Raw genomic sequence first — 19,721 nt, 5'->3', positions numbered from 1 at the left:
GAAAAAAACTGTTCCAAACATAAAATTAAGGACAAATGAGTGCAACTAATCACATGCTGAAGCTTGTGCTGCGCAGATTATATTGGAAGGGATGGGTAGAGCTCTTCATATGAATTTCAATGGTCGGTCTGGATGTGCTTTTCTTCTACCATTACCAGTGCTTCATGCCTGACCCTGTGATAGTATTTCTTCTGACATTCTAAAATGTTGAGAAAATGGCATTCAAGACGCCAACTCTAACATCTATTGGTTTAGTTACTAACTCGAGACATAAAAAAAACAAAGACAATGGAACAGAGCAGATATGTTTGAAATGATAAAAAATTTACTACAAAACTATCCAAAGATTTTGTCTTTTCTGTAATAATAGCTTACTAGTATTTCTTTTGACATCATCTAGTATGTGTACAGATCTCATTTATGCAGCTTGTGATGGTGAAGAAAAAGAGGCTGGCTGCAAAATCGATCAAAGGAAATATATACGACTGTGTCTGCAGATATGAAGCAGCCAGTTGAAATCTTCTCAAGTTCTTATCAGTCAGGAGTAAATAAAGAAAGAGAGGGTGCAAAAATCCAAGTGTTAATGTTATGTGGTGGATGATCATCCGGTGTTGATGTTGCCGTGGAGCACCTTGGCCTTGAGCTACTCTGGCTCCACTCTTTTCTTGATGCTGAAAGAACAATTTTACAGTATTCGAAACAACAGGCACACCTAATCTCGGCCCAGCGATGGCAAAAAGAAACCCATCAAATCTCATTGAACATGAATGACTTAGATCCAATATTGTTCATGAATTAAATAATTAACATGAATGGCTTAGATTCAAAATAAAATATTGAATTATGACAAAAAATATTTTTCTTCTAGTATATTCCTCATAATTATACCTCATTATGCCTAAAAATAGATAAATAACACAAATTCAATGTCAAATTAAATGACTATTGGATGAATTTATATAAAAATTAAGTCCAAGAATACAATTAAATTTTTAATAGGTCAATTTTATTTAATCACAGGGTAAATTAATTTTAATTATGTTTAAAAATTAATTTGGATTCAATTGAAGGGTTGAATTAGGTGCAAGGACTTAATTATATTTTAAATGGGTCAAATTAATTTTACTAGGGGCTTAATTGGTAAAAAATTAAATTTAGGAGCCCAATTTGAGTTTAATTGAGAAATTAGAATTTTAAGAGACCAAATTTAATTTTTACCAAGTTAATTGATTGAAAGCAAGGGCAAAATTACAAGAAAAATAAAAGTTTTAGAGTCAATTAGGGTTTAAATTGAAGAAATTCACGGCCAAAGATTAATTTGCAAAAGGCGCCAAACTATAGGGGTTTCATTGACAAAAATGATGAAATTGAAGGAAATTAAAAGTTTAATGGTCAATTAAGGGTTAAATTATATAAATCCGAGGCCAAGGACCAAAGTGCAAAATGATTCGAAATTTGGGGTTAAAATTGAAGTTTTTCAGGGGCTAAGTTGCATTAAACTAGAAGTTTAAGGTCAATTAGAGGTGCAATTAAAATAAATCAAAAGGTGGAGAACTAAAGTAAACTTAACAAAAAAACAGACGACGCATTGTGTAGTTCACTATTCATTGGCCTTTTCTTTTTCTCTGAAATGACAATTTAGGAAACTATTTTAAACATGCACGCAAATGATCACCAGACATTTTTATATAGCCTCATGTGGTTTGTTCAGGCTGATTGACACTATGGTGGCCGCGGAGCTGGCTTAAAGTAGCCAACTCAAGCAACCTTCAATTGGTAAATTTAACAATTCATAATGTCTATTTTAAACTATCAGTTGAGATTTTTATCAATTGAAACAAGGGCCAAGATTTGACATCATTAAAGACAACAAGTCTATTTTCTACCTCTTATAAATTTATTTGAATTTCATAGCCGGAGGAGGGGGAAATGGGAAGTCAAAGTTGAGAAAAAATCATCTCTGTCCAGTTTTTTTCTACCATTTTTCTTCTATCTTTCCCCCCTCTCGACCACCCCTTTAGCTAGCTCCACCGCCACTCCTCAGCCACTATTGCCACTAAAAACCACTCGAAAGTATTTCCTGCAACACCAAGAACACCTCCAACCTCTCTTCACCTCACGACAAGCAAGACTGCACTTCCTTCTGCTCTCTTGAAACGTGCCCCATAGCCAACCCTACCACCCTTAGCAGTTAGCTTTTTCAGATCATGGTAACAGCTTGGAATCAATGTTTGGGATTCTTCAGTGTCGAATCAAAGGCCAATAATTGGCACCATTAAAGATAACATGGTCCCCTTCCATCCCATATAAATATATGTGGATTTCATTTCTCGAAGAGGAATAAATTAGTATGCGAAGTTGGAAAGAAACCATCTTTTTTCCAGTTTTTTCTTCCCCTCTATCAGCCTCAATTTCCTCCTCTTTTTCTCCACCTCCAGTGATGCCACCACCTCCAGCCATCGTGAAAGATCTTCCCTGCAATACCGGGAATGATATCAGCCTCTCTTCACTTCCATCCAAGCAAGTTTGCTCTTCCTTCTGCCACCTTGAAATCTACCACAACTATTTGTATGCAGAAATTCTGCATGCAAATGACACTTTCTTTCTAAATTTAGTGGGTTGGACCCGTTACCATCTCAACTCAAAAATTTGGGTTGAATCTGCCCGGCCCTAAAAAATTTCCAAAAAAATATCCAAGAGGGATTTCAAAATATTTGTTACTTTCTCGCTTGAAATTAAAACAACAAAGTTCTTTTCTATCCAATACCCGATCTTGGGAGGAATGAACAATTCAAGTTATAATAATCAAGCAATGATTCAATCAATTATTTACAAATATATCTTATTGAAAAACTTCTAAAAAACACCCATAGATTATAGTACGAGATTCTGATAAATGAAAATCTTTGTCTTCCCAGCAGCATTACTAGTACATGCCGACATTCATAACTCAAATAACACTCGTCTATGATATTGTTGCTTCCATCCCAGTACTTATCCATCATTACTCGAGCAGCCATTCAAATTACAGAACTGATCACCATAAGTTGAGCCAGGCTGCTCACTATTGTTCTCCTGTTTGTAACAAAGAAATTGTTAGAACCCATTATATATATAAAAAAATTAAATTAAGAGATTGTCTGACATCATTTAAGTTTTTGACTTTTGCTTTAGTTTTCAGATTTTTGAAACATAAATAAAAATTTGTTATTCTTATTTTTTTTTTGTTGAGAAAAGCAAAACCAACAATTGTTGTTACAATTTTTGAAAATCACCTCGTTTAAAAAAATTGAGAATTCAATTGTTTGCAGTTTTATTTTTTAAAAGGAAAACAAAAACAAAAATTATGCCGCGTAGGTAATCACCAATTATTTCTTCATAAAAAATAGAAATGGGACGCAAGTAATTATAAAGAAAATGAAGACATACATGTGCCCACCCTTGAGCGACAGGTGACCCTGGCCTGGGCGAGCTACCCGACGCCATTGCTGTTCTAGGCGGATAAGTGCTGTTCAAGTCATGAAGGCTAACGAACAGTTCACCCGAGGCTGGCTGCTCATCATTGTTCCCCTGTGTATAATAAAAAAAATAATTGTAAGCACACATTCGAAACAAAGAAGAAGAAGAAGAAGAAGAAGATTGTTTGATATCATTGAAGTTTTTGTCTTTTGTTTTAATTTTCAGGTTTTTGAAAACATAAATAAAAATTTGTTATTCTTATTTTTTTGTTGAAAAAAAGCAAAACCAACAATTGTTATTACAATTTTTTAAAATCACCTAGTTTAAAAAATTTGACATTTCAATTGTTTGATTTTCTATATTTTTTAAAAGAAAACAAAAGGAAAAATTATGCCGCGCAGGGAAACAACAATTTTTTCTTCATGGAAAATAGAAATGGGACGCAAGTAATTAAAAAAAAAAATAGAGACATACATGTGCCCACCGCTGAGGGACAGGTGATTGACGCAGCCCAGATGACACTTGCATGGTCGAGCCACCCGACCCCATTGTAGTTCCAGATTGATAAACTGGTGGGTTATGAACTTGTAGTCCTGCCTCTCCGGTGCCAAATGTGTTGCGAGGAGTCATTCCAATCTTATATACGTAGATTAAGATAGTGATTTAATTATATATAAAGAGAGAAGGAAAATGAGTTAATGTTCTATTAAAAGTGTTTTTACATTAGTAGCAGAGGATCAAAATGTGTGCAGCAATATATTTATGCTATTGACATCGAAAATAAAGAATAGCCAAGTTTAAAATATGGTCTTAGCAATCAGTCAAATTCATGTAATATGGTCTTGATTAGTTTGCTTAGAATCTTATTAATTTTTATGCTTTTGTTTAATTCCAAGTGATTTTTTACGATGTAAATGTTAAAAGCATGATAAATCGCTATAAAATGATAATTTCTCTATGCTTATTAGGGGTGAGCAAAAAAACCGAAAAACCGATTAAACCGAGAAAACTGGAAAAAAAAATAACTGAAAAAATTAAACAAAAAAACCGATTAAATCGATTAAAATTTTGAAAAAACTGGCCGGTTCGGTTTCGGTTTTATAAGAAAACACTGAAAAAACCGAACCAAACCGAAACCGGAAAAAAAACAGAGCCAAACCGGAAAAACCGAGCCAAACCTGTTTGAACCGATTTTTACCCTAAAAAACCGAACCGAACCGAAACCGGTTGGTTTGACCCGGTTTCGGTTTGGTTTTTTTTAAATTTCGATTTGGTTACTTTTTTTGATAAAAATCGAATCGAACCAAAAATAATCACCCCTAATACTTATAAGTGTGCACAAGATCTCTTAAGGAACCTTCATTATTTTTTTGTCTCATTAATAATATGTAAGCGGATTTTCCGCTTTTTATTAATATCATTAAAAGCGAATAACTTTTCAGCTTTTTTTTTTTTTATAGAAATAATAAAGTTTAGAAAGAATAACACTCTCTGAACTATCTAGATAAAAGACCAAGACTTCATATATAATATAAATAAAACTCAAAATTCATGAAAATTTTTTTTGATCCTTGGAATTGAAGACTCTGTGAAATTATTTTTATTGTTTTAAATTATTTAATATTTTTTTAAAAAAAATACTAACTTTATTGTTGGAGGATCTTTAAATCTTTTAATTGGAAGTATTTTATTGCAGGTGTTGAAGACATTCTTAATAAATTGTGAGTCCTTTGGATTAACAAGAAATTCAAGTCTTTTTACATGTTGAGTAATTACTATCCCAAATACCAAATAACTTTATCACTATGTATGCATGTATGTATCACTATGTATGTAGGAAGAGAAACAGCAGCCTTACAAGTATCTGAAGCATGTTGATCAAAATATTCTGTTGTTCAACTATTTGCTCCAGTCGCCTACGAGTTTCTCTAGTTTGCTCCACATCGTGTTCCAACTGTTCCAGTTTTCCTCTTAAGTAGGCATGGTTTTTCTCCAACTTAGCATAATCTGCTTTCCACTTTTTCAACTCTCTCTGAGTTCCTTCTATCTCTTGCTGCCCATAAATATAATATAGAAAGAGAAAAGGATAGATTAACTATTTATGGGGTTTAAAAAGAGGAAAAAAAACATGGAGGGGAGATAAGCTACTCATTCACTTCTACCTGCTCTCTCTCCTTGCGTTTGTTGTCTCTTTGCCGTCTCTGTTCTCTTCTAATATCTTCAGCTGACGGTTGGACAGTTTGATCATTCTGATCACCTGTTCATGTGTTTAAGATTTTGGAGAACAAAACTCGAAATAACTATACTAGAGCTCAAGTATATATACTGAGTTAGTGACAAAAAAAAAACTTGCCAAATATGTTAACCAATAATCGAATGCGTTCACTGGCTTTTCAATATCCTAGCATTATTGGTTTTCTTCATATATTAATATCTATAGAACAGTCACAAATCAATATAATATGGGTGAATCATCCTTCCTATTACAATCAATGTATATGCATGTTAACCTGCTGATGTATTTGGTAATTCACCACCATATTTAATTTATGGGTTCTAGATGTATATAGGTACCGGTACTGTCAAGATTTTCACTGGAAAAGAAGCTCTAGCCATCCGTTTGTATTTATCCAATTTATATGCTATATATGACTAATATAATTCCAAAAAAGAAATTAAGGACTGTTATAAAACTTGTAGTCATCGGCCCCTAGCTACCTAATCAAGGATTAGTTGCTTAATTAAATTAATCTGTACACTCCACAAAAACTATGTAGAAGTTTATTGCTTATTGTCCTTTCTTTTCTTTTCTTTTTTGTAATAAATTAGGGTTGATAACTCGGGTGACGAGGAGCTAAAATGCTTAACCGAACAGTACTAATCATAACTTCGTTTCATGTTTAATTAGATGATCCGACTGAACTTAGCAAATCAAGGATCAAAACAGGATATATCCATAATACATTACTACCATGAATTATTGTTGTTCATTTTTCTCTTTACTTTTAACTATATATATCCCTTTTTTTTAAAAAAAAACCCTTAAAACAAATCTCCTTCTAGTTATATTCAACTCTAATTGATTTTAATAGGGTAACTTTCCAAAGTGTTTGAATGACGATTTTATTGCCATCATTTTTTATATAATAAAAAAGATTTAAAATTAATTTCGTGGAACCCAAACAACATCAACATGAAAGCAAAAACAGGCTAGTTAGGCATAGCAAGCTCGGGGAAAATACGTGAGAAATGATGAACATGTAAATTAGAGATCTAGCCAACTAAATACTTATTTATCATAGATATATACAAGGATTGTACTGTACCTCCGACAGGTTCAGATGGACCTTCCATTGAATTGGCTGGTATCTGCAGAAACAAAGCAATTGAAAGTACTGAAAACTCCAAACAAAAAGCACAACAATCCAGAGAGAGAAAATTTAGTACTTGATGAAGCAGTGTATGAGACAGGGTGAGAGAGATAGACAATATGTCTCCACGAAATCGAGCGAGGATGCTCGAAAAACAATCGATGGAGGAAGATATGAGGGTTCAAACTATGGCATGGCTTATATGTACTCGTCGCAACACGTTATGACACCATTAACTGTAGTTAGATTTCACCACAGCCGCTGGACAATCTGATTGGGTCCCAATTGTTTGCTTTGGTCTCAATCGAAGGGTCCTAAAACTGTTAAGAGAGAATCAATACACAATATTTTATTGTTTGATAAGATAAAAATTTATTCACCATGAAAAAGCTCTCGGTAAAACAAGGTAGAAAAATACATCAGTAAGTGGCAACTTGGATTTGAATAGCTTTTTTCGTTTTTAAAAGGGATTTTCTTTCTTCAAAGAAAGAAGAGAAAACAAAACCAAAGTAATTACTTGTATCCGATTTAATTATTGCAGTCTGTTAGTTTGGCTGTAGGAAAACTAGTTCGACCATGTCATAACTGTTAAAGACTATTTAGTTATACCTTATCATACTATCTTCTTCTTTAGAGGCCTGTTTGCTTTCCTCGACTGCACAGCACCAGAAATATAAGCTTGTTCGAGGCTGAAATGTTTTGTTTTCGTTCTCTCAGATCTTTGACGAAGTCTAGGCCATTTGGCCCAACAAGTTGTTAAATTGGGCCTTTCCCTTCCTCTTCTTCTTTTTTTTCTTCTCTCTTCTTCCTCTCCGGTCGGGCTGGGGCTGTCATATTGGGCCTTGGATGGGCTCTTTCTCTTTCCTCTTCCTTAGGCCTGGTTGGGCTATTTATTTTGCCCGTGTCAATCATATGACAGTACCTGTACAGCTGCAACTGGTAGTCTCTTTCTTGCACCTTGTCATCCCCGTTCTGATGTGGTAGATTACTCAAATCATGCAGTTTCATCTGTAAAAACAATCAAGTTGATAGATCGCATAAGCTGCTAGCCAGTTGCTAAGTCTTAAACCACGGAATTCCTTCTTCTTTGCTAACAATGCCTCCAGCATCTTCCACCTCTCTCTTTTTTTCTCGTCTTCGTTCCTGGAAAATATTTTGAATCAGGGAAGAAACAGAAGTAAGAATCAAGAGAAGTTGAGAAACAAATGGTGACAGACCAAAGATATACCACTCATGGCTAAATGAATAACATACAGAATATTATTAATTCAAGTGTGCAATGATGAATAACATACATCTGGACTCGACAATATATAGCGTGTTCGTTTGTGCTAACACATGAACCAGCTTCAAATCAAGGGTTCAAGTCTGTTGGTTGCAAAACTGGGAACAGCAGCAAGACTTGTGCTACTTTGGTGGTTCTTGCGGCTCCGAGGAATCATTCGTTCATATCAATATGAATTATTGACCAAGACTTAAAATGTTAACAAAGACTCGAGAATTAAAAAAATAAAAAATAAAATTGACGAAGACTTGCAGAAAATATCACATTACATGTTACGGGTCCACCACGTGAAAGCCCATTACCATGTAGTGGCTGATAAATTTCTCGTTAATGGCAAAGAAGGTTTATTTCAAAACTCAAAATATGCAATGCGGAGGGAACATCAACTGATCATTCAAAAGTTGTAGCAAAATATATAAAATTATTAACAAAAGTTAAAATCCCTTTGAAAAACTCCGTTCACTCTCACCAGCACAGATCACTAAAACAATGTAATAGCAGGTTTTGCTATTCTCACCATAAAAAAATAGTGAACCAGTTACTAAGGTTATTAATGGCAGTAGTTATTTAACAAGACATAGTAGACTCATTACGATAGTCATTTAAGAAGACTCATTAATCATTATTGAATTGATAGATGATAAATAAATTTTTTTATATTTTAAAAAACACAATAAATCAACTAAAATATTATTAAAAACAAAAAAAAAATATAAACAGGTATTTAAAGGTGTCTTTGTATTTTCACACTCATTTTTTCCATTATTATTAGGTTAGCTAAAAAATGCTTTGCTATTTTAATAAATATAAGATAGTATTAAAAAATAAAAGGTGGCTAGTGTGTATCCTCTTATGTGGGAGGCACAACTGCCTTTCGATGGTGCGTCACATGCCTTCCAGCAATACAACACCAACTCTGCTATTTCATTGAAAGTGCCACGACATCCTCTTTCTTTTGTGACAACGTGTGACGATGTTGGGGTGGTGGCAGGGCACGAATGGATTTTTTTCATTCTTCCACTTTTGTCTCTCGTCTCCTAGAAAATCTTGTTTGACCATGCAAAATTTCATAGTTGTACTTTGATTTTGAGATGTTGAGTTCAATCCTTCTTATTTTAAATTTTTGTTCTTGGATTTTTTTTATAAAATTTGGATTTGTTTTCAATGTCATCATTCAATCTCAATTTGTGATATGTTATTTTTTAAAAATATTGATTCTTATTCTTTTGATTGTTTTGTAGTCATTTTGTTAAATTGATTTTTTTTTCAATTTCACCCTTTAATTAAAAAAATTGTTTTTATTTTTAATTTTGATACTCGTTATTTTGATTAATGTCTCTTGTATTTTTTTAAAAAATTATTTTTCTTTTCATTTTTAACCTTCAATAAAAAATATTTATTTTATTTTATTTTAATTTTGATGCTCATTCTTTCAATTGCTATATTTTGTTTTTGATATTTTTCTATAATTGAAATTCTTTTTTTCAATTTCAGCTTTTAATATTTGATTAATTGAGAATTAAACCTTGTGGTTTATCTAGATAGGGTGCTTACAGTCTAATGTCCTGGGTTTGAAAATTAACACTGATTGACATAATTTTTTTTTAATGTATTTTCATTTTAGCTTTTAGCATTCAACATTTTTTTAAAAAAAAAAACAGGTTATATGATTTTCTATATTTTCTATCAGGTTTTCCAATCTTATGACATGGTCTATAAGTTTGACAGGTTGGCTTAGGTTGACATGATCTTTATTACACAGGTTACAAGTTTATCATGCCAACTCGATTGAATCAAACTGTTTTTTTTATTTCAATTATAAAAATATTTTAAGAATAGCTTATATGTCGATCAAGATTATCTAGAAATCAATTATTTTAAAACATGGCTCGACCTGACAGGTTAACTCATAACTCAGATGACCCTTGACTTAGACCAACCCGAGTTTCAAAAGAAACTAGAGGAGAAATGATGCGGTGTAAAACAGTCAAAACTCGAGTTGACCTATGCTTCAGTTAACCCGGAAAAAATCCAGTCAAAACTCATTGACTATTTACCTTCTTTTTTTTTCTTTTCAAAATGGTGTTATTTTGACTTTCTTATTAAACAAAAAGATTTGGTTGACTTGTGTTAACACGAGTAAAGCCACTCAACTCATGACCCGATAATTATCCTAGATTGACTCTTGGGTGGGGTATATAAACAATTAAGAGAATAAGAACCTCATTTAAAAAAAATTGAGAGGATAAACAAGAATTCTGAATTCTTAGGGCGAAATAAAAATATCAAATTAACAAATGAATTCAAAATAAAAAATAAAAATAAAAATAAAGAGAATAAAGATCAAATTTAAAAAAAAATCAACAATCAAGATTATAGATCTATGAATGAAATGAAAAACAAATTAAAATTTGATAAAAAGATTACTAATCAAAATTAGAAATTAAACTACTAAGGGCCAAACCATAAGTATCATCAAATATTGAATTGAATGTCAAAATTAAAAAGAAAAATCAAAATCACAAAATAATCCAAAACAAAAATAAAAAATTCAAGAGAATGGGGACCAAACATTAAAAAATAAAATCATGAATTCAAGAATGAAATTGAAAAGAAATTAAAATTTGATAAAAGATCTAAAAATTTAAATTAGAAATTAAAACATTGAGGATCAAACCTAAAACATCATAAAATAAGAGGACAAATTCAATAGAAAAATCAAATGACAAAGGATCAAATTGAAAACAAAGATAAATGAAACTTGATACAACTAAAAGAATGAAGATCAAATGTGATGAATTAAACAAATCACACACCTTTTTTTTTTTTTTGCAAGAGTTGCATATTTTTCAAGGTTGGAGAGTGAGAAAAGAGGGGGGGAAGAAAAAACATTGTTGGAGCGTGGTCGTGCATTAGGCGGAGACTCGCGCTGGTCAACCGTGATGGGGAAGTGAGACGCATCGAAAGCCATCCTGTAATATGATTATTTGCCGCTAGAAGGCACTGCACGCACTGTCCAAAGGACAAGGGAGCCTCCCATATGTTGGCGCATCTGAAACACGCGCTTGCAATTCTTTTTAATTTTATTTATAAAAATGTCAAATTGGCCCTTACCCCCACACAATATTAATGAAAAAAACATGATTAAAAAGACCAAAACCCCCTCCTCCCCAAAGCTTAGCTATAGATTATTTAACTCTAAGGGTATGCTAGTAACTATACTCTGCAGAGAAGAATGAAAAACGAAAAACACCCCTGACCTTATTGTTAAAGAAATTCAACTTGTGGCAATCCGTCAAACCATGACCTAGATTATCAAACCGAGATAACCTCATAGAAAGTAAATAAAAAAATGATCTAATTTAACCCAAGTTGACCTACTAAATCTGCAAGTCTGGTTATGAGACTAAGATAATCCCATAAAAAGCAAATCAAACCAAATTATGAAGCTCGATTTCCAATCACCCTTGTTGGACTCAATGTTTAACGGTGAAATTTATAAATATTCTAATTAAAGAAATGACATAAAAAATAAGTCAAGTCAACCCATGTTAACATGTTAAACACTATCACTAGATCATAAGGCCTAGATAATCTAATAAATAAAAAACAAAAACAGATTATGAAATCTAATTTTCAATCAAACACAATATTAAATGATGAAATTGGAAAAAAATAAATTAAAAAAAGTAAAATAACCAGTTTAATTGGGTTAACTCGTTAAACTCGTGATCCATGACATGAGATGGGAATAATCTAATAAAAATAAAATCCAACGTTGAAGGACTCGTGACCCGAGTTCTAAAACCAAGATAACCTTTTAGAAAGAAAATAAAAAACCGACCCAATTTAATCGGGGTTAAAATGCTAAAACATGCAACCATGATAATGAGACCAAGATATCCTTACAGAAAGGAAATAAATAAATATTATGAAGCTCAATTCTTAACTGGCTCAGTGTTGAATGATAAAATTAGAAAAAAAATCAATTAAAAAACAACTCGAGTATACTCGAGTTAACCCGTTAAGAATTGTTCTTGGGTCATGAGGTTGAAATAACATAGTAAAAAGTAAAAACAAAAACTATAAAATCTAATCCCCAATCAACCCAATATTAAATGAAAAAAAATAAAAAAAGGGTTAATTAAAAAAAAACTTGAGTCAATCAGGTTAACACGCCAAACAGAGTTAACCTGCCAAACCTATAATTTATATCATGAGAGTATAATAATTCAATAGAAAAAATCTAATATTAAAAGATAAAATAAAAAGAATGTATTAATTGAAAAAAATTCAAAGAAGAAAAGGAAAAAAAAGAAAGAAGAAGAAGCATTGCACTAATCAAATGAATATTGCTTTACGAGGAGAAGGGATATACTAAAACTCCCTTTTCTTTTAGTTTATAGATAACTAAACTTAGTTTGAACGCGTTATAAACTTGATTTAAGTTGAATTTTTTAAAAAAATTGTTTTAAAAACTAACTCATGTTAATTTGAATAACCTTATAAGTTAATTTATGATCTGATTTATCTGAACAAATTTGGATGAGATTTGGCTGCTTTAGGAATTATATTTTTAATTTTTATCCAAACAAATAACATTTTATTTTTTTAATTTTTAAAAAATATAATATCATTTTAATTTTATAAATTCAAAACAATATAATTTTGAGATACATCTGCAAACCCACGACCCAGCCTGGCACCGACCAAACTCTAGACCATATGTAAGATGGATAAAGACACGCCACGTGTAATCTTGCATATTCTGAAGGCTTGGTTTTGATTGGCATTCTACGCGGGCGGCGGGCCATTAGCTTCGCAAGTGACGGTTGTGCTCCTCTTCCTTCGCTGCTTTCGTACACCAGGGGGATAAAAGATAAGGTAGGCAGTTTTTCCGGGCTTTTGAGGTATGTAACCCCCAACCATGTTATCGGGCTCAAAGCCCATGTGTTTTTCAGACATCCTGTGTTATGTCTGCTCTCACGTGTCCGCAATCGCCACCAAGCAACGGAGGAGGAGAATCGCAGAAGAAGAAGAAAGGTATCATACTCCTCGACACTATAAACCCCTAACCATATGCTCTCATTAGTGATGATTGTCCATCACTTAAAAAAACACACACACAGAAAGGAACAGAAAACGAAAAAAAATATATAATTGGTAATTGATTAAGAGTTTTATAAACTTTTAGAAGTAGATTTATGCTACATTTGGGAACGCGACTGCGGTCATGTTTCTAAAAAAGTTAAATTTTTTTTGTTTTTTTATTAAAATTTAATATGTTTTGTATGTTTTGAATTGTCTTGATGTGCTAATATCAAAAATAATTTTTAAAAAATAAAAAAATTGACATGTATTTTGGCACGAAAAGTTATTTGAAAAGCACCTGCAACCACACTGTCAAACACGCTCTTAATAGTTAAATTGATTTTGTTTTTTTAATTTTTCAATTATAATTGTAGATTTAAATTTTTCAAGCAATAACAAAGAGGAGCAAATCAATAAATAAATAGCTAAAAGGTTCCGTGTAATTTCATGAGTAATTTCTTTATATTAATGATACGCGAGACAATTAATTCTAATTCCAAAAACTTCAATTTAACGACACAACATAACTTATTAGCATCAGAGCACTTCCAAACTCAAAATAAAGAAATTAAAACAAACAAGAGAAGCCATGATAGTATCTCCCAAAATCTTCAAGAAAAACTAGAAAGAAAATGTAACGCCTGTAAACAATCTTCCAGTCCCTCTCCTCTCCTCACCATTCAGCTGCTTCTTGTCTCCAGTTCCCGAGTTTCTTTGTTATCACAACACAATAAATCACTAGGAATCATCAAGCTCCTGGCCCCGGTTCTCCTATATATGTAAAATGTAGAATTATCAATGTGATAATTTATTTTTGAGTTCTTTTTTAAATTTATTTTTTTCTTTTAGAATAAAAATAAAAACTAACAACATAAAAAAACGAAAATTATACACGTGTTAATAATTTTCCATGAATATTTTCTTGATGCTGAAAAGTATTTTCTTGTACAATATTTTCTTGATGCTGAAAAATATTGTTTGTTATAATTCAAATTCAAATTTAAATTAAACTGAAATAAAAGCATTAAGTTGTTGTTAAGTAAATCGTATTTTTAATTTTAAAGTAATCTCAAGAAATTAATTACAATTTCAATAATTTAATAGTGAAAATTATTTTTAATATTTTGAAAGGACCAATCAAAATTACTGTCAAATAAAACGAGAATTACTTGCATTAAAAGGATTCTTTTTTTAAAAAAAAGTATACTATCCAAATCTGAAAAGATAATATACTTTTTAGAGAAGTCATTTTTTTTTAATAGATATATTTTTTGATATGGGATCCTTGCATGATTATCATATTTATTAAATCTAAATCATTAAATCCAAATTGAACAATCATGATTTGGTATACAATAAAAATTATGTAAAATCATTAACCCTATCCTTAATACACCCATTAATCATAATCTAAATATAATTTTGTACTTTATTAATAATTAAATTGTCATAAAAAAAGGAAATAGTGTGATTTTGTCGAAAGGTATAAAAAGTTCACTGAATTCTAAAAAATTAGCACCAAAATATAGGAAAATTTCCAATCGTCAACGCACACACTTGGACCAAAAATTTTGCATAAAAACTTGAAATCTATTCTTCGTACACATGTTAATCATTTTCCATTTCTTGCATGGCTAGCCCAGTAACGGTATAATCATAAACCGTGCAATCCGTCAACGTGTCATGACCTAATTGGTTATTATATTGCTAATCCAATTACCTTGATCTTAATTACCTTTTCACATATTTCATTGCCCTGATCTCCTTGCCAACTATATAATGATTCACCTCCTATCAACCTTCTCTTGTCTCGCGGCTCTACACCATATAAGAAACCCAGAGGGCAACCTTTAGCCGAAAGGATGTCTAAGCTTACAGCCCTTTTCACCGTAGCCCTTCTCCTCAGCTTTACGCTTACTTATGCTGCTCGTCCCCGGCCGGTGCCAGTCTTATCCGATGAACCTCTGGTGAAAACCTAACTTGGTCTTTATGTTTCTCAATCATCATGTCTGTCACCATTTTTATTTGTATTGATAGACTCTAATTATACGTTTCTTTGGTGTGATTTTGGACTCTTGTTTTTAATGTGATACGTAGGATGTCAAGGCAGATGAGGCTGCGGTTGTTGAGAGCTGTGAAGGACTAGGGGTAGAGGCATGCTTGGCGAGAAGGACACTCGCAGCTCAAGCGGATTATATCTACACGCAGAAGCAGAATCCATGAGCTAGCTATAGTGCAATTGTAAAATCAATAAAGATGGAAGTTGAAGTACATCTATTTGTGATGATATATTAAGAAATATATCCTACTTCCTGCTATTTGTATTACAGTCTCAAAATTTTACTTCATTGTGTTTACTTTTCTCTGTATCAACTCTGTTACGAGGAATTAATTCATTACCAGAATCAGAATTAGTATATAAATCAAATTTATATTTTAGCATCACAGTGTGCAATCTATGTGTAATTTCTTGCTGCTACCGATCTGTGGTTGGAAAAGGGCTACTGGCTGCTGAGAATTAAAGTTTCATGGCGATTACATGTTTGGGAAAGCAAATAAAAACATAAATTGTTTCGGTAAGACTTGTATCACCCCTATGTGTTAGAAAATTCCAATCAAATTTGTCCAAAACAAGTCTTAAAACCTAACTTGACTATCAACTCGATGATTTATTGGCCTAAAGCCTAGCCTAGGTTAGATTTTACTTTGAATAAGTTTCTTTTTTTTTTATCAAAACAATGTTTTTTTAAAAAGAAAAAAACACCTTTAAAAACGATGTCTTTCAAGGATTCTTGGAAAAAATATATATAGCTTGGGCTGACCGCCTACCCATGTATCGACCTGTGTCAATGTAAACTATTGTGGTGCCTTCAATTTCCAATCCCACAATTCCAAAGCATACAAAAAGTCTATGAGTCTTTGTATTTTTTAGATATGACAAAGGAAGCTTCATAGAATATTATGCGAGAGCAATGAACTCTTTCTTCTTTAGAAGAAAGGTAAGCAGACTCCTTGAGCACAGGTTCTTGGTGTTCTCGGGCCAAGGAAAGCAACAAGTGCTGGCAAATGATTTACACTTATTCCAGAATTCACACAGCTTGCAATGCTAATTCCTATCAGGTCAGCGCGATCACATTATCTTTTGTAGTAGAGAACACTCTTTCCACAATCCATATCAATTTGTAGCAAAAGTTGAAGGCAGGGTGTCAAACACGGAAGTAAAGTTTCAGCAGAACTTACAGGTGTTTCCAATCAGCTTCAATTATCACTTTCAAGTGCAGCTTAAAATAACACCAGCAGCTATGTTTGAACTTCTACTTTTCTTGTAGATGTTTGACAGCGTCAACCAGTAACAATAACAAAATCTGCATTAGCAGAATATAATGGATTGGTGTAAGAATCACTTAATTACCGTCTCTCGACTGTGTTAATGGGGTAGGAAATAGCATCAATAACTACCCGTTTGAACCCATCAGGACCATTCCACTAAAACTCAGGATCAATGGAGAGGGTAAAAAGTAGTAAAATCACCCATAGGGTAATTCTCTGCCCGGAATGAATGCCTTTTTTTTCTTTCTTTAGAGTGAAATAGAGGGAGTCTAAATTAGTTTAGACTTGTGCTTCTTTCAAGAAGAAATACAAATAGACGAGCTTAAAAATGCGTTTAGTTAATGTCTCAAAATGAAAATGGAGATAGTAAAGACAGAAAAAACCTATCTCCCAATTGTTTTTGTTTTAAAAATATATAAATTCACTCTAAAATTATCTCAAATTCAAATTTATTTTATATTCCTCTAACAAAACATGTTTATATCCTTTTTGTATCAGTTACTTCTATCCCAGGATACTAGGATACTAATCAAACACAAACACAAACACTCCATTGAGGACACAGAAAAAAAACTGCAAGGCCGAATACACAGCAGAACAGAAGATGAACATACATACCTGAACTTCTCTGTTGCAATAACTTCTTAACCACAGGAAATCAACAGATCACTCACTACTTCTATCCTCGGGAAATGATCCAACCACCAAGTTCATCTCAGTATGCTTGATCTTATTTAACACAGGTAACTTGTTGTACCTCTATTGGTATAGTTTAAAGGGGAGAAAGTAAAGCCTTTCTAGCAGTTCCTAACACCCCATCTCTCACTCTCTCCACGTTAAGAAATTTATTCTATTTTCTTCACAGCAATGGTCAAGGAATTAGCTTAGTTTGCATAGACTATGTAAACAAAAAGCATGGAACTGTGGCTTCCATGTATCAACATAAAACCAAGCATATTGAAGGTAAATATCCAAGTGTCAGGAAGTAAGATTGTAATTTGATGCATCACATCTGGTTTCTTTTTATTGTTCCTTTTTTTTTCAAAAAAGAAGGGCAATTCCATTATAAGAAGCTATCAAATTTAATAGAAGAGTGCAAAGAATTGAGGCTAAAACCACCATCACAATGAGTATGCTCACTTTAGTATCATTTTAACCACGAGGTACAAAGTTATACATACAAGACCTCTCTATTTCCACAAGAAGAGCTACTGCATGAGGGAAGGAAGAGCCCTGTCAGTTTAAGCAGGTAAGAGAACCCTAGTGCCACCCAGAACATGTAAATACAAGGCAAGGCATACAGTAACAATAACAGAGGACTTAGCCCCAACATATCTGACTACTTCGAGTCCCCTGTCTACTATCTCTTCCTGAACCACATTGAGACTTCTCTTCACCCCATCTGACATCTTCCACAGCATGAATTCCACAATACACCTTATCGTTTCAAACGTCACCCTCCCAGTCACATCAAACACAAATTTCCTATTACTTGGCACTGACAAAGTAGATGAAACCTTTCCAACCCATCCATCACTCTGAACCCCATCAAAAAAGTTTCCGTCTTTCATACATGCTTCTCGATTGAGAAACCCATCTTTTGTCGCACTCAGTACTTCACCCTGTTCGACAATTGAACAAGTAGAACCCGATTTTTCACTCGAACTTGTGGTCAACACTTGGTGAGATGTTTTCACAAGCGTTTCCACAGCACCATTACAGAGAGAAATCAAAACGTCCTTCACATTGTTTTGATGCTTTGGATTTGTCAAGCCAGTGAAAAGTTCATCATAAGAATTGATCTTCAACGTCTTATCCAGATAAACAGCAACCGCCGAGCTCACAAACTTCTGTATGCAATCAGCAATGAGCTCCCTACACCGATCATCACAAACCACACCAACCCATCCAGGCACATCTGACAAACTCGACCCCATTTGACCTCCACCACTCGAATAAAACCCCAAAACCAAATTCCTCGCAAAACTACCAACCACAACAGAAACAAACCCAGCTCCTTCATTGGAAAACAACCTCTCCATCACCTTATCAGAAAAATTCAAATTCCCAGAACCTAACCCTACCGTGTTACCATTTCCAGACTCCAAATTATACCCTCGCAAAACTCCAACGGTCAAAGCCTGAGTAACCCTCATCAAAGACTCAGAAAACTCATCCGATTTCGCAATCTTGGAAATTTGCTTTAAACTATTAGGGATTTTATCCGAATCAGATTGCAAAAACTCCTTCAAATCCTTGGAGACAATACTAATGGTCTCCGTGGAATCAGAAACCATTTCGGCAATAGAAATCAAAGCCCCCATTAGTTTCATAAATCTCCTCCTTTTCCTTACCACAGCAGGCAAATTATACAACCTGTAAAACCCATAACCAGATACACCAAAAACAGCTAGTAGAATCAACAATTTCTTTTTCCTCCTAGAAAAGTGGAAACCACTTTTCACCGATTCAAGATCCATCGCTTCCGCAAAAGGGAACCCGAGGGCTTGAATTGTGAAACAGGGGAGAGGATAATGAGCCCAGAGATACAGACAGAGATGGTAGTTTATATAACCGCAGAATCTAGGGTTTGTTTTGGTCTCTTATTAAAATGTTGTTAAGCGTTGTTGGAGATATTTTGCCATTGGTAGTTGAATCAGTAAAAGATGAGTAAATAAAACCGTACGAAAATGGATGAAGTTCGTTGCACATAAAAAATTGAGACAGCTGAATAATTAATAAAGGAGTTGTTTATAATTACGCTAATAATTACTTTTAAAGTATATATTAAAATAATATTACTTTATTTTTTAAAACTTATTTTTTATGTATTTTTATTAAAACGAAATTGTTTTATTTTTATTTTTTCTTGATATTGACCTATATAAATTTAAAAAAATTTTATTTAGTTTACTAGTTATTAAGAACTTAATCGAATTATTTGTAGTTCACAAATCAATATTTTATTTTATTTAATCTAAATTTAATTTGAATTATGAACTTCTTGAACGAACTTGCTGAGTAAAATAAATTTAACAAAACTAAAAAATAAAACGTGTGTTTAATATTATAATAATAGTTTAAATAATAAGTTTTTGAAAAAAAAAAATTATAGTTTTTTATGATAAATATTTCAAGAAAAAGTTTTAAATGAAAGTAATGCAAAACCAAATAATTTTAAAATT

At 32.8% G+C, this 19,721-nt stretch overlaps 3 protein-coding genes across 5 annotated transcripts; 1 reads left to right on the top strand and 2 right to left on the bottom strand.

The window, feature by feature from the left end:
- Positions 1-2,773: 2,773 nt before the first annotated feature.
- On the bottom strand, positions 2,774-8,284 carry LOC133682121 (uncharacterized). Of its 3 annotated transcripts, none has more exons than XM_062105382.1 (9): positions 8,126-8,284; positions 7,440-7,973; positions 6,907-7,150; positions 6,786-6,828; positions 5,622-5,716; positions 5,318-5,512; positions 3,934-4,095; positions 3,430-3,570; positions 2,774-3,075 (listed from the first exon to the last, which is right to left on the bottom strand). In XM_062105382.1, the coding sequence occupies exons 4-9, from the start codon at positions 6,811-6,813 to the stop codon at positions 2,995-2,997; spliced, it is 702 nt and encodes a 233-aa protein (XP_061961366.1). In that variant the 5' UTR covers positions 6,814-6,828; positions 6,907-7,150; positions 7,440-7,973; positions 8,126-8,284; the 3' UTR covers positions 2,774-2,994. The 3 variants fall into 3 exon arrangements, with proteins under 3 accessions (XP_061961366.1, XP_061961367.1, XP_061961368.1); XM_062105383.1 differs by having other exon boundaries at positions 8,085-8,280; XM_062105384.1 differs by lacking the exon at positions 6,907-7,150.
- A 6,717-nt stretch (positions 8,285-15,001) lies between these two features.
- On the top strand, positions 15,002-15,648 carry LOC133681554 (phytosulfokines 3-like). The gene is made up of 2 exons (XM_062104630.1): positions 15,002-15,173; positions 15,304-15,648. The coding sequence occupies exons 1-2, from the start codon at positions 15,069-15,071 to the stop codon at positions 15,427-15,429; spliced, it is 231 nt and encodes a 76-aa protein (XP_061960614.1). The 5' UTR covers positions 15,002-15,068; the 3' UTR covers positions 15,430-15,648.
- A 1,991-nt stretch (positions 15,649-17,639) lies between these two features.
- Positions 17,640-19,220, bottom strand: LOC133681791 (protein PHLOEM PROTEIN 2-LIKE A10-like). Its single transcript, XM_062104939.1, has one exon. The coding sequence runs from the start codon at positions 19,014-19,016 to the stop codon at positions 17,778-17,780; it is 1,239 nt and encodes a 412-aa protein (XP_061960923.1). The 5' UTR covers positions 19,017-19,220; the 3' UTR covers positions 17,640-17,777.
- Positions 19,221-19,721: the final 501 nt, after the last annotated feature.

This window comes from Populus nigra, chromosome 2 (assembly GCF_951802175.1).
Source record: "Populus nigra chromosome 2, ddPopNigr1.1, whole genome shotgun sequence".
NCBI lineage: Eukaryota > Viridiplantae > Streptophyta > Magnoliopsida > Malpighiales > Salicaceae > Populus > Populus nigra.
Note: the sequence above shows the minus strand (reverse complement) of the source record. Positions and strands in the feature narration are given on the sequence as shown.

What these genes read in the sequence shown, in the direction of transcription:
- LOC133682121 (XM_062105382.1), bottom strand. Translation starts at nt 6,813, where the DNA reads ATGGAAGGTCCATCTGAACCTGTCGGAG. An exon ending in TCCATCTGAACCTGTCGGAG is followed by an intron (nt 5,717 to 6,785) that starts GTACAGTACAAT and finishes ACACATGAACAG; the next exon opens with GTGATCAGAATGATCAAACT. An exon ending in TCCCTCAGCGGTGGGCACAT is followed by an intron (nt 3,571 to 3,933) that starts GTATGTCTCTAT and finishes TATTATACACAG; the next exon opens with GGGAACAATGATGAGCAGCC.
- LOC133681554 (XM_062104630.1), top strand. Translation starts at nt 15,069, where the DNA reads ATGTCTAAGCTTACAGCCCTTTTCACCGTAGCCCTTCTCCTCAGCTTT. An exon ending in TCTTATCCGATGAACCTCTG is followed by an intron (nt 15,174 to 15,303) that starts GTGAAAACCTAA and finishes TGTGATACGTAG; the next exon opens with GATGTCAAGGCAGATGAGGC.
- LOC133681791 (XM_062104939.1), bottom strand. Translation starts at nt 19,016, where the DNA reads ATGGATCTTGAATCGGTGAAAAGTGGTTTCCACTTTTCTAGGAGGAAA.